The sequence below is a fragment of the Leptidea sinapis genome, chromosome 9 (assembly GCF_905404315.1).
Source record: "Leptidea sinapis chromosome 9, ilLepSina1.1, whole genome shotgun sequence".
In the NCBI taxonomy this organism is placed as follows: Eukaryota; Metazoa; Arthropoda; class Insecta; order Lepidoptera; family Pieridae; genus Leptidea; species Leptidea sinapis.
Window position 1 is genome coordinate 6,140,298 of NC_066273.1, and position 17,721 is coordinate 6,158,018.

General features: G+C 35.5%; 1 protein-coding gene across 1 annotated transcript in view; it reads right to left on the reverse strand.

Moving 5' to 3' along the window:
* Positions 1 to 1,015: 1,015 nt before the first annotated feature.
* The window catches only part of LOC126966077 (protein spaetzle 3), an 83,334-nt gene continuing 66,628 nt past the window's right edge, over positions 1,016 to 17,721 (reverse strand). The window contains exons 4-7 of the mRNA XM_050809953.1: positions 8,070 to 8,194; positions 6,892 to 7,107; positions 4,295 to 4,420; positions 1,016 to 3,030 (exon numbers count right to left, since the gene is read on the reverse strand). Coding sequence (XP_050665910.1) covers positions 2,874 to 3,030; positions 4,295 to 4,420; positions 6,892 to 7,107; positions 8,070 to 8,194 — 624 coding nt within the window. The 3' untranslated portion in view covers positions 1,016 to 2,873. The remainder of the gene's footprint in view (positions 3,031 to 4,294; positions 4,421 to 6,891; positions 7,108 to 8,069; positions 8,195 to 17,721) is intronic.

Below are 17,721 nucleotides of genomic sequence, written 5' to 3' on the forward strand. Positions count from 1 at the left end.
TTGACACTTAACAGCGACATAGCACAGATAATGTTTAGGTTTGAACATATTTCATTCACACTAACATCGTAAAAAAAAATCAAAATATTAGTCTATGGTAACGATAAACGATAAGGAATTCGAACATTTGTTAGAGTAGGATAGTTGCGATATATTCGGAGTATTATCGTATCGTTCCGAATGTATCGTTGTCGATTTTGCGAGTAGACCTCCAGGTGTGCCTGCTCTTTTTGAAGGTACCCGAGAATAGTATTTGCTTTGAAGAACGCGAGTGTTACACATTTAAATATCCTACTCATATCTTCCCTTTCTTGGCGTGCGTCCGTGCAGAATGAGATGTCGCTATGCCAACTTAATGGCTGACAGGCAGTATTGAGATGAAACCTTTAGTTGCGAACGGGCAACTACTAGTTTATAGATATATTGTCAGATACATATACCACTTCCGAGGTAATAAATGGAACTAAACTTCATAATGACAACTACAGTCCCCCTGAAAAAGGTCTCAAAACGTCGGGTTAACTAAATTAAAAATAAAAATGTATCTGTGACGCAAAAATCTAATGTAAAACCAAAGTTAAAATTACACGCGTTATAATCCTTTAAAATGTGTTTTATTTCAAAAATACCCGAGAAATCTCCAACAATAAGGAATCTACATATATCTATATATATATCAATGAAATAGACAATCCCGTCCCCAAATGAGTATTTTTTTATGGTAGAGAGGACACGAGCGTACGGGTCTCATTCTCTTGCATTACCGGACGAATCACAAGAGCTTTGCCGGCCCTTTAAAAAAGTATACGCGCTTTTTTTGAAGTTATCCATGTCGTTCTCATTCCACAGCTTGGTGGTACGTGGAAGAAAGTTTGTTGAAATGCGCACTGTCCAGAATCCATATGGTGGGGATAACATCCTAATTTGTGGCATGTCGTGCGAAGGTGATATTCCAATTATTTTCTTTGTGTACCAGAATATCATTTTTAGGTATAGTAAATAATATAAATTGCAGTTGGTCTTATCATTCTTTATTCAATGACAGATACAATAATAATAACATTTTTTGAGTAGGTAAAGCCTAATGCAACGCGAAAGCTATGACTAGGAATACATAACGTATACATAGCGGTCGCCATCTTGAAACACTTATAAGTATTGTTAAAACTTAAATTAATAAAGGTACTCGAATAGACTGTACAATATATAACTATTCATAGCAATTAAGGTGTATGAAAATAGTTTATAGCTATACAATAGGTTTTAATTAAATAAAATATTTAAAAAATACAAAATATTCTAAATGTATCGTAAAGCAATGTCTCTATAATAGGGAAGATTACTTTCATTTGATAAGACATCTATCTATTACTGTTTATAGTATCTACTATAAACACGCGATATAGATTGCGATAAATAAAAGACCAGCCTAGCGAAACCCTCAAAGAAAAAAGCGATTCACTCGATTGTATGAAACATGTAGCCATTGATAGATTGACAGCTGATGACGGCTGTAATCTTGTAAAAACCGGAGATAGCCAAAATCCACTACGTTTTAAGCAACTGTTCGCTTTCATAATACGTATGTTCGCCGGATAATACTTCATCGCCAATCGCCATACTGTAATTACTACTATTTCAAACTTATGTCAAATAACTGCATGTTTCAAACTTAACTTAATTTCAATTTTTACGTAGGCAGTCCCACCTCTTATTACGAAGTATTTACATTCTCTTTAATCTACAACATAAAAAAGATTAACCTCAATAATGGCTGAATGCGCATACTGTGTGCAGTGGCAAAGAAAAAAAAACTCAATAAAGACATTGACAGATGTCAATATAGGTACTTTGAGCACCCTCTTTCGAATATGTTTTCGAATCTTTCCCATTCTTGAAGAATTGTAGAAATAGACGTAGGTTACAGGACATACAATGACAACATTAGCCTCATAAAACTATATAAGGAACGTTTAATATATTTATCAAAATCTAGGTACAAATTATTATTACAATAAGCTAGGGTTGCCAATTTTCATTTGAAGAAATAGAGTTTATATATGATTTCAAAGGAGGTAAATAAAGAATACGGACTTCCAGAAAAGACTAAAGAGAACTAGGATGCCGCAGTCGCTCGACGTACGCTTCGCTGCGGTGTACAAAAGCTGGTGCTTATAGAATTTTTAAATAAATATAAATAGTGCGTGCTAATTTAGAATAATTTGTAAATCATGTTTGTTTTTAATTATAATAATTGAATCAAGCCGAAATTTATTTATTTATTTATTATTTTTCTATGAGTTATTAAACATTTTAAAATCGGTCCAGATATGGCCGAGAAACAATTTAACACAGAAATCAATTGGAGTCACCCGGTGGAAATTCCGCTCAGCTTCGCTTAATCATTTATTTTATATTTTAAAAAGGATATTTTTTGTTAACAGAACACTAAATAGTCGACTTTGTTGGTTATGAAAATGGATTTGCATAATATTACATAACTGGTACTAGTATAGTAAACATTGTGTAAAAAAGAGTATTTTATCATACCTACTCTATTTTAGATTAAGGTTGGCAACCCGACAATAAACCCATAATAAGAATAACAAGGTGTGAGAGACGTTAGTCGTAGCCTCATTTCGTATTAAGCCTTAGGTACTAGTATGAATAACTATTGAAAAACAAGATCTTCAGAATATTATGGATTTGCAGTCGCAATATTATTATTATTTTATGGAATAGAATAGTTCGATTACGAACGAGCCGGTCATAAAAATCACTGTTTCATGCTCTCTTGAATGCACGGAAATACAAGAGCATTGTCTGACCTTGAGCAAGGAGTATACACCTTTTTTTAGTATGCTTAGGATAATCTATGGCTTGCAACGACACACACAACACGAAGGAAACAAGAACCAGTCCATAAATATTCCCGCGCAGTCGTCGTTGGGGTCATAAGCTAAGAGCCGATGCCATTTGTATTTTTGTTCGCACCCGCAGTCACCCGTACATCTTGCCGTTGACTTTTTGCTGGAAATTGAATTGATTAGGGTTATAGCTTGTAAAATCGATAAATTGGCTAATACTAGTGACAATTTTTTTAAATCCAGCTGGATTATGGGTACCACAACGGCGCCTTTTTCTGCCGTGAATCAGTAATGTGTTAACATTATTGTGATTCGGTCTGAAGGGCGCCGTAGCTAGTGAAGTTACTGGGCAAATGAGACATCTTATGTCTCGGTGACGTGCGCAAATGTGGTGCCGCTCAGGATTTTTGAGTTTTTCAAGAATCCTGAGCGGCACTGCATTGTAATGGGCACGGCGTATTAATTACCATCAGCTGAACGTACTGTTCGTCTCATCACTAATTGTCATAAAAAATATTATTTTCATCTGGATTAAATCAAATATTGTATATTTTTCGTTGAAAGTAGCTGTGACTGAACTACTGAAGTAACTTAGATTGTCCATTTTTTTTTACTATTTGATATTTGGTCGATACTGACGAATATTAAATTGTATAACGAGTGGTCCTGAAGCAGAGAGAATATACGAGAGCAACCTTTCATCATCTATCTTTCTGGTCCTATCGTATAGCTCTGTTTCCATCTCTTTTGCAAGGTTTTTCACCAGCCATATTGTGTTAGACACGATTGTGTCATTGTTCTGAACTCTGCTTCGCCACAATATATTGATTACACAAATAAAACTGAACACAATATTTTATGAACGACGCGGGACTCTCGAACCTCCCGCTTTCCGTGCGAGCGGTCTTTCGTGTCGTTCGAAGGTGGAATTCGGCGGCAGCAATCACGTTTACCAGTTCTTCGGAACACTTCCCGTGATAAATGCAGAAGAAGACACACAATGAAGCGACGTCTCTACACAACGCCAAGTGATCCAGTCGTAAACAGAGCACTACGTCCCCGACAGCTCAAACTGCTCTGCGTTGCACGCGGTCAAATGGGTTGAGCTGATGTGCGCCAGACCACAGATGACAGCAATATTTCTTATGTGGCCGGACCTGCGCTTTGTAGAGCGCTAGAATGGGCCGGCTTGAAGTATTGCCGTGCTGTATTTATGACGCCCAGTTTCTTCGAAGCCAATTTGGCTTTGCCGACACCGGAATTGCAACCGCTCGAGATTCTAAGACCCAGTTTCCGATACTAAGAGAGGCTGTAAGGTAAGTAAGTGTTGTCGACGAGCGGTGATACGACAAATTTTTTGTGGTAAACACGCAAACTTGAGTCTTCCGGGGATTAAATTGGACTAGGTATGTGTTTTTAATAAATACCTGCAAACTTCTTGATGGATGGCTTGCTCGAAGTGCATTGTGTTGACTATAGCTCGGAGCTTCCTTGCGGAATTAAGCGCCCAGTAAGGTGTCATTATTTCAGTTTTACTTTCACATGCGTCAATCCTGTAAGAGAATTATTAAGTTTGTGTTAAAACATATTATTATATAGTGTTTATTTATTTATTGATTCCCAAATAACATACATGTATTAATAATTACAAAATAACGCTAGTTTAAGTAAACCATGATTAACATATACGTCAATTAAATGGATCACTAATGATGACGTGATATTTTACTAAAATAAATGTAGAGTTATATAATACAATAGATAATTTTATGTTACTATCACGACTTATGCAAATACATGTAAACTTGTTAACTAGTAATAAAAAAACATACAAGCTAAAATTATATCCTAAATATTATATGTATAACATACAATAAGGCAAAACTGATAGAAATTTCAAAAAACATAAATATGAAGCACGTAAAGACAAGCTAAGGCTCTAACAGGCGCACAGTGTCGTAAACTACAGACTATTAGAAAAAATATCTATACAGTGATTGATATTTGCTAAGTCATTATATGAACTAGATAATCTATTAACAGGTGCATTATATGATGTTCACAACCAAGAAGTTGGAACAAAGAAAGTCCATACATTTCTAGTCCTACAAGAATTACAGTATAGAGAAAACCTGGATAAAAACCTTAAAGGTAAATAAAACTTTAATAATTTATTAAGCTACTTCTAATATATATGAATATCAAGGTAACTGTCAGCAGGTAAGCTGCTCGGTTTCCTCTCGGTATGGCCAAACGTATCCTAATGAAGTGTACCTACTTAACACTGAGTTAGTGAGACATAAAAGGCATTTATTTCCTCAAAATTTATTACTTTAGAATTCTTTTTGATGTCATTTCTAATATACTAGATACTACTACAGCTTCGGAAACCATTTGCGCTATGAGAGAGAAGAAGCAGCGCAAGAAACTCTCCCAGCATTCTTATTAATAAATTATATGATATTTTCATTGTTATTGTTATAAAATAATCACAATCTAGTCCCAGGCTCTCCGATTACTTAGATACTCAGCTGTGGAGTAGTAGGATTAACGACACAGCCATTTTTTAATAAAACATTTAAATTAATTTATAGATAATGCCTGAATAATAGCTGGGACTTTATAATAAAAGTGTATAATAACATTTACCCTTTAAGTTATTAATACATAAATATTCATTTTAATCCAAGTTGGTTTGTGGGTAACATTAATGAAACTTCCGGTCTAATTGTTTCAACATCCATACCAAAAAGTGCTCAAGGAAATCGGCATGTTACTGTTGTGGCTGTAATTCAAATTCAAATTCAAATTCAAATATTTTTATTCAAAATAGGATTTATAATCACTTATTGAAACTCAAAATCTACCACCCATTCAAAAGAGACTGCCTCAGACCTGACAAGAATGGGCGCAAGAAACTCAGCGGGCTTTTTTTTTATATAATATATGGATTACAATGTAATATCGTGCAATAAACAATAATAATTAAGGAGCCTGAGGGTGTTCGCTTTAATCCCAGTCCGTGGTGTCATTAAGAAAATCGTTTATGCTATAATAACCTTTCCCACACAAACGTTTTTTTAACAATTCTTTTAAATTTCGTAACACATTTGTTTTGTACATTTTCTGGGATCATATTGTAGAAGCATATACATCGCCCAACAAAAGCCTTACTAACTCGACCCAACCGAGTAGTAGGCATAACAAGTTTATGTTTGTTCCTCGTGTTAACATTATGAATGTCACAGTTTCTAGAAAATTCCTCAATGTGCTTATGAACATACAAAACATTATCAAAAATGTATTGAGAAGCAACAGTCAAAATGTTTATTTCTTTAAATTTTTCTCTTAATGATTCTTTAGGACCTAGGTTATAAATCGCGCGAATAGCCCTCTTCTGCAGCACAAAGATAGTATTAATATCGGCCGCACTGCCCCATAACAATATACCATAGGACATAATACTATGAAAATAACTAAAGTATACTAATCTCGCCGTATCTATGTCAGTTAACCGTCTGATTTTCTTAACCGCATATGCTGCAGAACTGTAAGGCACACTAGTGCTGATCAATGGAGATGGATCATCATTCGGGTATGTTTATAAAAATGTTTAAAAAACACTACAAATGCATAAACAAACCTAGCAAGTTGAATTGGTTATTTTAAGCAGCCTAGCGAAACTCAATAAGAAAAAAGCGATTCACACCCACGATTGTGTGAAACGTGCAATCATTGACAGATTAACAGATGACGGCTATAATCTTGTAAACAAAGGAAATCCACTACGTTTTAAGCAACTGTTCGCTTTCAAACTTAGCCGGATTATACTTCGTCGCCTATCGTCATGCAGTAAATACAACTAATTCAAACTTATGTCAAAACACTGCAGGTTTGATACTAAACGAAATTTCAATTTAAACTTTGCACTACCGCCTGTTATTACGTAGTATTTACATCCTCTTTGATTTGAAGTCCAATGATTGGAACATCTTTGAAATGCGTAGTTTTTGTAAATATTCACCTGCCAGTGCTGTTGACGGAGGGTGGTTCAGGCAGCGGTGGCTTGGCCTGCCTCACATGCCTGAAGTAGGAATCCCCAGAATGCTCCGGGAAATCCCCGTGAAGGTCCGGTACCCCCGGCGCCCGCCGCACACGGCTGCCCGCCGGCGTGCTAAATGACCCGTACATCCGTTTGATCAAGGCTTTGTTCTCGTCTATGAACGTTTCGATCTTGTCTCTGGAAAAATAAGTGATAATTTAAATATCAAATAGCACCAAGAAAGCATCAAGTCTTTATGTTGAATGGACCTTATTGCGTAGCTTTAATTTTTATTTATTATACCATGTATTTTGCAAATGGCCCAACGATTTTTATATAATTTACTGCACGTGGATTTTGAGACCGAGATATTTTTAGATCTAGCCAGATCCCATCTCTGCGAAAACGAAGTTTTAAAGATTTCACACCTTTTTCCTGGTATCTGACTCTTCCTTCACGCTTCATGTCTTACTATTTTGGATCAAATATTTTTCCTGTCTGCATTGGCTGCATTTGGCTCTACCGAATCTTATAAATGCGGATAAAGCAGGCTTTCGGCATTCGTACTTGGCGATCAGTTAACTCAAAAACTCTTAAATTAAATGCCAAAAATAGTATTATAAATACCAAGTTTTTTACACTTTATTAAAGAAAATACTACGCTGTATCTATGACAGGTACATAGGTTATTGCACAGACAATAGGCAGAGTTGTTGTGTGGCAACATTACTTGTCCTGCCGGACATCAGGCTTCTCGTCGTGCACACCGCTCTCTATTTTGTCGGGTTTTTTTAACGCGAGTCTAAGGCACGAAGCGTCGCATATAATTGCGCGAATGTAGCAGAATTTGGACAGAGACGGAGACATTGCGGTAGGGTGAAGACAATAGCAATGAGCATCGCAAGAAGCATAGTGTGGCTGGCCCATAATAATTATAATCTTGTCGAATGTTGTGGCAGTCATGGACAGCAAATAGTAGGTTAAATAAGTTAAATTTATAAAGTAGATTAATACATGACATTAGTAGATTAAAAGAATGCGCTCTTAAATAGAAAGAATTCATCTTAATAGACGAATCAATGTTAAATTAATAATCATCCTAAAGTTAGCTAAATTTAAAGTTAGTTAGTTAAATAAGATAAATGGAAACCCCCACTTACAATGGATAAGTATTGCCAGCGGTAGGACAATACAGTTGATAGTTCCGTTTGACGCACGGCACTCCCCTGATAATTTGGCCTTGGAGCTCGTAGCCAAGAGCAAGTGACAGAGCAGTCCATAATATCTGAAACAAACAATAATAATTTATAAATAGAGTGAGGTCGCATTAAATTGACGAGTAAGGAATGCGGGCAAAGGTACCTTAAGTAATCAGCCATGTGTTGGAAGTGCACAAAACTTAATTATTAAACTTTCCGCGATGCGGTGTGCGCGAGCTACCTTGCAAAATCTGCCATTTAGGTTATACATTTGCTATTGAATTCGGTCGAAAGCTGGTAATCACCAAGTAAGGACTATACTTATTAAAGATTCAATTTCATTACACCATCAGCATACATAAATAATAATATTCATTGTAAAACTTACAGTAAAATAGTGACTCATATCCGCAAAGACTACCGAATTGAATTTTTAATTAACACGTCTCTCGGTTTTAAACCGCGCTAATTATCTGAACGAATCTAAATCCATTCTAAAACAAGTCACCTGTGAGACTACCGAACAAATAACGATTAAAAAACGTATAGTCTAAGAGGCGACTGACGATTTGAATGCGTGGCACGTAATTGTAGAAAATGGCATTCAACAAGCCAACTCAATTTAGCGATTCAACACGAAACATCACGTTATAAAATTATATTAGCTTCTTTATTATATTATGGTATGTATTTTATATTTTTAGTGCATTGTATGATCTTAATATAATTCCCGCATAGTATAAGTTCTATTCATCAATAGTCGAATTTATTTTTAATTCGAGAATTGTTGTGTTTAGCGGCTTATGAGTCAAGCAAGTTATTTTTTGTCGGTTTAGAAATTAATTTATTATCTTAGCGTATTAATTAAATTATTAATAGGCTAAGAAAAGCCGTCATATTTGAAAACTATTGATGAAAGAATAACAATGTACTATTACTTTGCAGTACACATCATTATTTACAAAAAGTGTCGCAACAGCATATGTCATAAGTGGTCTTTTATTATAAAGTTTAATTGAATTGTCGCTACTGCAATAAAGCCGAACACGTCAGGATAAATCAGCTATTGTAAAATAAAGTAGGTTATTAATAATTATTATTCGTCTCTTAGCCTAAACTCAATGGAAGCAAGAAAGATTCACGCGCCTAATTGAGTTACTGCTCTGCGATCCTACATAAAATAACGTTTTATCAGATATGTAGCAGCAGTAGGTATAATACTCCACATGCATTGGCACTACTTTAATGGCGCCTCTTCACAATCGGCGATTAAAGGCGAATACACGCGAGCACGATCGTGTGGAGGGCTTATTCCCTTCTAGTCGCCGATGATCGTCTATAGTCGTCATAGTGATAGCGGCGATAGGTAACTCGGTCGGTCGGTCTGGTCGGTTTTATGGGCACGCATCAAAGGGAATTCGCGTGTAATTGCGTGCACGTGACCACACGATTGCCGGTCATTAATTCACTGAAGGACACTGGAGGCTGGACAGTGAGCGAAGCCGTACGTACTTCGCATCGTCGCCGCGGCGTTGTTTTGTTTACCATTTATTTCCATAGCGTGAGTACGATACAATCATTACTGGGTGGAACACAACTTTTCGTTCAACTAAATTGACAAAATGATTGTATACTGAAATTAAATGATCGATAGCAGCAGCCATAAACTCCACGTCCATCTTGAAGGACTGCCGCTCAATAAATGATCACGGACGATGGCTTACACGATGATTAACGATTAACTTACTCGCCGATAGTGGAGAGGAGGCATTATGCTTTAGTTCGTAGCAATAGCTACTTTCTAAAGTACCTTGAATCTCAGCATGTTGTGTTAATCGGTACCAACTAAATCAGTTTTGCCATGAAAGAGTAAAGCAACAAAAAATAATATCAATCTTATAAACATTTATAATATTAGAATGAAAAAACCTCCTGTACCTAATATTATAATTTCCAATAAATTGAATAAATATATTAAATTATTCCAATACATGCATACAAATAGTCTCAACTCTCGTATGAATACAAAACATTCTTAATCTATCAAAGAGAGACATAAATTGAAATACAAATGAAATAACAAACTTGCGTGGAATTTAATGAGAGGCATTCTTCGTATTCCTGCAATAGAAACTTGTAGTTCGTACATTCTCAGCCAATCATGTTTTATTGAAGTTTATATGGAGACAGATGGCTTGCACTTTGCTAATTACATGCAAAAAATAATCTGAAGGAAAATTCTTGTCCTCGTCTTTAATTATCAGCGTTCGGAACTCAAAAATGTTTCACTGTTCTCACACCAAATAAGATTGACACACTCCAAACATTGAATAATTTTCTGTTTGTTGCTAGATGAAGGTTTTTGACTTTCATTACTTCTCATGGTGTCTATACCCCAATAACTTTTCCAACTCTTTGCTATTCTTCTTCTTCATTACATATATTTATACTTATTGAAACCCAGATGGGTTCAAATGGCATGATCTTACGAGGCTTCAATTTTAATCAAGGTCGTTCAAGCCATCTTGAGTTACAAGGACGGACAGACAGACGAAAATTTCAAAAATCGGAAAATCAGTGTTTATATTTAACCGTAAATAGTTTATTTATCACAAAATTTCAGAAAAATATGTTATTACAGATAGATCCTACAGATATTTAAATGTACTCAAGGCATTTGTTCCCGAAAATCTCAATCCCAAAAACAAAACGTAGATAGTTATTCAATCGCTTTCTCAGTGCAAAGATTATGACGTGTATTATTTCGCCAAGTCTGGGATAGCCTTGACTGACGGCGGTCCTGATCTAAATGTTGGGCTTCTTTTACAGGCTTTACAGGCTGGTCTTACCTTAATCGGAATTGATTTTGCCTTTATCGGAATAGAGATGCTTAAGATACTTTATATGTGTAGATAGAGTTACTTGCTGTTAGACAACCGACAACCGGGTCTTCTTGTGTTAGTGTGCGTGAGTTGCTCAAAATGGAGGAGTTCTAAAATCTATTTTTTTTTTCGACGTTTTCACAGCTGTCACTAGATGTATAACTGTCTATAGTCTATCTAGATGTATACATGATCTAAGGGAGATGCATTATGGATGCCCTCTATTCCAAGTGTCTATCATACTTAATTTCATGTATCCCTACCTCGGCAACTAAACTTAAGTCAAGTGTTGCGTTACATGGCGTACTTCCAGATGCTATAACTATGATTCGAAAATTAAGTCTTTCATAGTGGCTTCATTCTTTATTCATTCATTACAAGCACGATCATTACTTTTATAGTTTAGTTTTAAAATTACAAGTCAACTTAAAAAGTTTGTTGCAAGGAGTTTTAAATCCTTCATAATTAAAAAATTGTTAAAAATAAAATCGGATAGATTTTACACGAAGAAAAATGAAGGAGTACGTACATCTTGAATGCATTGAATTCTCAAAATTCTTTTAAATGGTTGTTTTATTTACAACCAGTTCTAATTCAATTATTTTATTCCACGTCAGCATTTGTCAAAAATCGAATAGGCTGTACGCTTACGATTGATAAAAACATCCAGTTGCAAAAACGCGCTTTCTGAAAGTATGGTCAAATAAACACATTTAATTCCTTGATTTGTTTTTTACTATTTCGGGTGTGGTAGTTATTGCAACATTATAAATCCTCACCGAAAGCGAGAACTTGTTAATAACAACTTGTTTGCATTAGCCTACTTTCCACCCTTGTATCACAATGTACGTAATGTCAAACAGCCACTAATTGTTTGTGTACTTTACAGGATATTTTTGCTATGGAAATCACGACTAGTCTTAGTACATACTGATTGTTTATGCTGCGGGTTACGAGTAATTGATATTATCAGATTGTTTTTACATTGGGTAAGTATTTTTTGACACATAAAAACCTACGTTTCAAGCATAACTCATCAAATAATAAGTTGCATATAATTATTGTTATTATTATTGTTGTTATATATATACATATTATATTATAACATATTACCCTTGCCAATTTATTACAAATTAATGATTGCTTAATACTAAGCCAAAAATTTTGAATATATTAGTAAACATAGAATAATAACGCTCAGAACGATAGTTTCATTCATAGTTCCTGTCAATATAGAAGTAACATTATCGTATCCGAGGTTCTCGAGGGTGCAGGGAACGAATTGAGGATCATTTTTGAAATCCAAGATGGCCGCCGTGCAAAATTATGATTTCAAAAATGTGGATATCGCATCTGAAGTTCTCGAGGGTGCAGAGAACGAATTTGGGATAATTTTTTAAATCCAAGATGGCATCGGTGAAAATTGTTGTGCATGGAACTAAAATCGTTGAAATCATAGATCCGTGTGTATGCGGTTACGAGGGATACCATATACACAATTTTTTCTCCCTAGAATAATCATATATGGCCACAAATACTTTTATAGTTAGTTAAGTTAAAAAAGTTTAAAAGTTAGTTTTTTAGTATCGTTTTTACACTTTTTCACAACGCACAACGCCATTTTAAAAATATTTTATTGCGACGCAAACTGATCTGTCAGACGATGGCAAATCTCATAATGGCGGCCGATCAGCTTGTATTAGTGTAAGTGTGTGCGTGGGGCTATGTATTTACTCGTTTATCGACTTGTTTTGGTGCTTCACTGTTCTTCTTACTTTATGCCATTCACCTTTCATAAAGATTCTTTACAAATTTATTTCCCGCAATAATATTGAATATTATTAAATTGTAATTTCTATCCTCCATACTTTCTACGCTTCTATTAGGCACATATTCCCGCTTACATTCACACATTTCTCCCTTAAACTTAGATTAGATACTAACAAGGTAGTTAATATTATGGTTGTTTATTACTAACCGTACTAACTCTTGTTGCTTATTCTTCAGTTCACAAAAAAAACCACAGCTATTTCAACCGATCATTTCCTTTTAAATCAGCTCTTTACATACTTCAATCAGCTAAATTAAAATAAAAAATCTCTCCACTTTGACGTTGGCCGAATCGTCGACATTCAGTCGACGGAGCCAGTTAATTGAAAAAAAAAAAAGAAACTGCTTCATTTCGCTTGGGCCTACTAAGCGTCCTAAGCGTCATTATTCTAAGTTAGTAAACAAGTGTTACCTACCTCTCAAAGGTACACATATCTAAAATGTATTAAATTTAAGATTGTTATTTCTTTGACTGAGTCAATTGATGTACTTTCTATATATCATTTTACTTAAATAAAGAACTTTTAAAACGAATGAATGAATAAGTTGCATAATATTTAATAAAGTATCTAGATTATACTATTTAGCAATTCAAAATCAATAATTTAGTCGCAACTGTGTCAATAACCTTGCGGGCTCCATTATTTTACATAAGCATTCTGAATGTTCGTAAAAAACGGCAAGTATAATTTCCTGGCGCCTAAAGCTTCTTAGAAATCTGATACTAGAATTATATACTCGATTTGTTACATATTTATTATATTTTGTCTATATGTATTTCGTAATATTTCGCGAAATGCTCTAATTCAACTTGTAGGTTTGGTATTTGTTCTGCCATTTTGAAGTTATACTTCTTTAGTTATGAAAAAATGATGAGAGTGAAATTTTAAGATGCGCGCGCATCACTGTAACACGTCATGTTCCTAAAATTTTCTGACGTAAGCGTCATTCATTATTTTTCTTTTGGTTTCTTCGTCCATTATTAAGAAAGGCAAAGGATTCAAGCCCCTACAGCCGTATTCATTATTTAATAATTAACTGTTAAAGCCATCTTTGCAAGATTTTTACAAAATTATTCTATATAAAAAGGTAGAATAGCACAAGCAATAAATAATTTTAAGGATTTTTGCTTAGTTAGGCCAAATAAGTAGAACTTCTTGCGTGAATGCATAACTACACACACACTTTCTTTAACACAATTTCTTGGTTAATAAAAATAGACAATAATAATATGTAGAGGTGAAAGCACTACTTCAAAAGCACAGAATATATGCTATTCTGTTCTTGCTTTTATGGCTTTTGTTGAGGAATTACCACAATTTAAACAATGTCTCATTCAGGGAGTACTATTGAGATTTTTAGGAAGTAGTCGGTTTTAAGAGGTTCAAACTTAAAGTTTAAAGTCAAAGACTGATTAAACTAGCAAGTTATTAGTTTTATTATATTTTTTTTCTAAAAAGAGTCCTTTCACGTCAATACATCGCTGCATCCGAAGGAACCACTGAGAAAAGCACTTTGCACACTCGTCCTGAGGTTCGGGTTGCCATCCGTTCGAGTTTCCCCGGATTTGTCCTTTGTTTAGAAGGCGTCCGGGCGGGGTTTCAATTGTAGTGTGGGTTTAAAATTATAAAGTCACAGCCGCGCTGGAACGCAATTTCCGAATCACACACACTCCACAAAACAGTGGACTAATGAAATAAATATTTTATTGAAGTCAGAAACACTCTCGTCAGTTATTAAAAAAATCCATTTCTGATAAGATATAATATGGCAGAGATTTACACCAACTAACACAGTTTTTATTTTACGGAATAACTTTAAAAAAACAGTTGACGTGTCCGGGTTTTAAGCTCCTCCTGCCTAAGCCAGACTTCAGAGCTGGCAACCCTTCTATAGTTTTTTGAAATGAAGCCACACCTGCCTCGGCGTCTATAAAACATTTTCCTCGAAGATTTCTTTTATTTTTGGGAATAAATTAAAATCACGAGGTGCGCGGTCCGGAATATACGACGGGTGACTAAGCAAATCAACGAGTGACATCGCCAAATATTTGATCATTCACCTACAAGGTGCTGTTGTGGTGAAGAAGAATATTAGAGCGAGGTCATTTCTCCCGAAATTTTTCCAAGACAAGTCACAAGAGGCAAACTCTTGTTAGTGTACTCTGCAGTAATTGATTTCGATTCTCTAAAATAATTTTCGCGTCCTTCTGACGCCGCCATCTATTTTCTCACGCTAAATGGCGACTCCTCGGAAGGAAATACCCACTAAGCAGAGCGGCTGTTTTGCACAGGATGTCGGCTAGGTTGTGGGTACCACAACGGCGCCTATTTCTGCAGTGAAGCAGAATATATTAGCATTACTGTGTTTCGCCGTGGAATTACTGGGCAAATGAGATTTAACATTTTATGTCTCAAGGTGACGAGCGCAATTGTAGTGCCGCTCAGAATATTTTCAATAATTCTGAGCGACACTGCATTGTAATGGGCAGGGCGTATTAATTACCATCAGGTGAACGTCCTGTTCGCCTCGTCCCTTAATGTCATAAAAAAATCCAGCTTTCGTTCACCGCCGTAATGTCGCATTCACACCCACAAGCACACAGCCGGTCTGAGGTTCGAGTCTCCTTAGGAGACGCCCCGCGACTGTTGTTGCGTAGTCTTTGCGGCCTCCACGGCCCACGTCCTACTTCGCTGTGAAAGCCAGGGCTGCTAACAGCACAGAGGAGGTTTTAGTCGGTATGGGGCGTCCGCTTACGCGGACACTCGAGTCCGACATATTACGCCCCGTTCCGGGGCGTAAATACGTAACAGTATTTCCTCCTCTCAAAACAAAAAAAAAAAAAAAAAAAAGTCGCATTCACATTTGAGTCACCTTCGTTAAATCTGTATAATTAACTAGGTTTGTTTGTTCCAGCTGATCTTCAAAATGGCATACTTTGGTACGACTGGCTTTTCGCAGTATTCTGAATTAAATCTTGGCGTGCAAAGTCACGGGCGGCCACTTTATAAAAATCGCTCACGTAGAGATCATGAACCCACGCGCCTGCGAGTGACTAATCCGAGCGCTCGTGGAATAGATCTCACATTTCCTGCGGTCCTACGTTGTCGCAATTCTAATAAGACGTCTGTTCGAGGTACAGATTTATATACAGAGCAACGCCCGCTTTGATACACTGTTCTCGTCTATATCACTATATATATGCATTCATTGATACTGTGTTCGCTCTGCAAAAGACGGTTATAGATATAAACTTGGTTATAGATAGTCTCCCAAAGAAAAATTTAAATAAATAAACATCACGACTGTTCATTGTCACTACATTTATGAAAATTTTATATACGTTCACAAAAATCGTCACCTTTTTGCTCTCAATAGTGATTTTCATTATTATTGTAACGCTAGAAATAAGGGATGTGACTTATTCTAGTAGGCTTCATGAGATACATAATAGCTGTAAGGGTAAATGTATACATACTTTTATAATAAAGTCCCAGCCATTGTTCACGCATTATCTATTAATAAATTCAAATGTTTTGTTAGAAAAATGGCCCTGTCGTAAATCCTACTACTCCACGGCTGAATATCTAAGTGATCGGACAGCCTGGGTACAATATTGTAGACAGTACAATATTGTTAATTTGAGAAAAAAAAAGAATGCCGCGAGAGTTTCTTGCACCTCTTCTTCTCTCTTAGAGCGCCATTTGTTACCGAAGCGGTAGTAGTATCTAGTATATTAGAAATGACATCAAAAAGAATTGTAATGGAATCAATTTTAAGAAAATAAATGCCTTTTAGGCTCAAGGTAGTAAGTGTAGCAAGAGCAAAATTTAAAGAAATAAACATCTTGAATGTCGCTTCTCAATATATTCCTGATAATGTTATGTATGTATGCACATAAACTGTGACAACCATAATATTAACACCAGGAACCACTTGGCCAGGATGAACTAGTAAGTCTTTTGTGGGGCGACTGTGTGTGGAGCTTTAACAACAAGATCCCATATAAAGGTTCTAAACAAAAGTATTGCGATATTCAAAAGAATTGTTAAAAAACGTTTGTGTGGTAAAGGTTAGGTACTATAACATAAATTAAATTAAATGAAGCTGGGTTTTCTTAATGATAACACAGATTGGAAATGGAGCGACCACCTTTGGGCTATTAAATAATAAGTTTAATTGTACGATATTACTTTTGTTAGTACATTTTTTTATGAAAAAAATGCCGCTGAGTTTGTTGCGCCCATTCTTCTTAGGTCTGAGGCATTATTTTTGGAATGGGTGGTAGTTTTTGATTTTCAATAAGTGGTGACACATCCTATTTTGAATAAAAATATTTGAATTTGAATTTGTGTTTTCTGTATAGCGAAAGTTTACATATCGAAATAGTGCAGAAAGTTAAAACGATTTAAACCTTCAAGAGATGCGTTGCCGCCTTTTAAGGTTCTTCTACGGTTAAAATTATCCAAGTCGTGTCGGTTTGCGAAAAGTGCAGCGGATAATTGGTTTTACAAAGTGGCTGTGCGAGGCAAGAATTTCCTCGCGAAAAATGTGCGGTGATGAAAATGATCTGTTGGTTATATAAAGACTTGATACCAACTTGGTATCAACCCCAACAAGTGCTCGATAAAATGCTCACAGAATACCTTTATTTATTTATGGTGTGTGTGGATGATGCAGCTACTGTACTCAATAACTTTTGTATTAATTTCCATTTACTTTTTTGACTTACTTGTGTAAGGCATTGAATATTTGACGTTTGAGTATGTTTGTTGCATCATTTTACATATTATATTGTAATTGAAATGATTTATAAATAGATGGAAATGTAATGTTGATATAAAAGAGTGGCAATGAGTTTCTTGCTACTTCTTCTTGCTAGCTCAACCCTTTACGAAGTA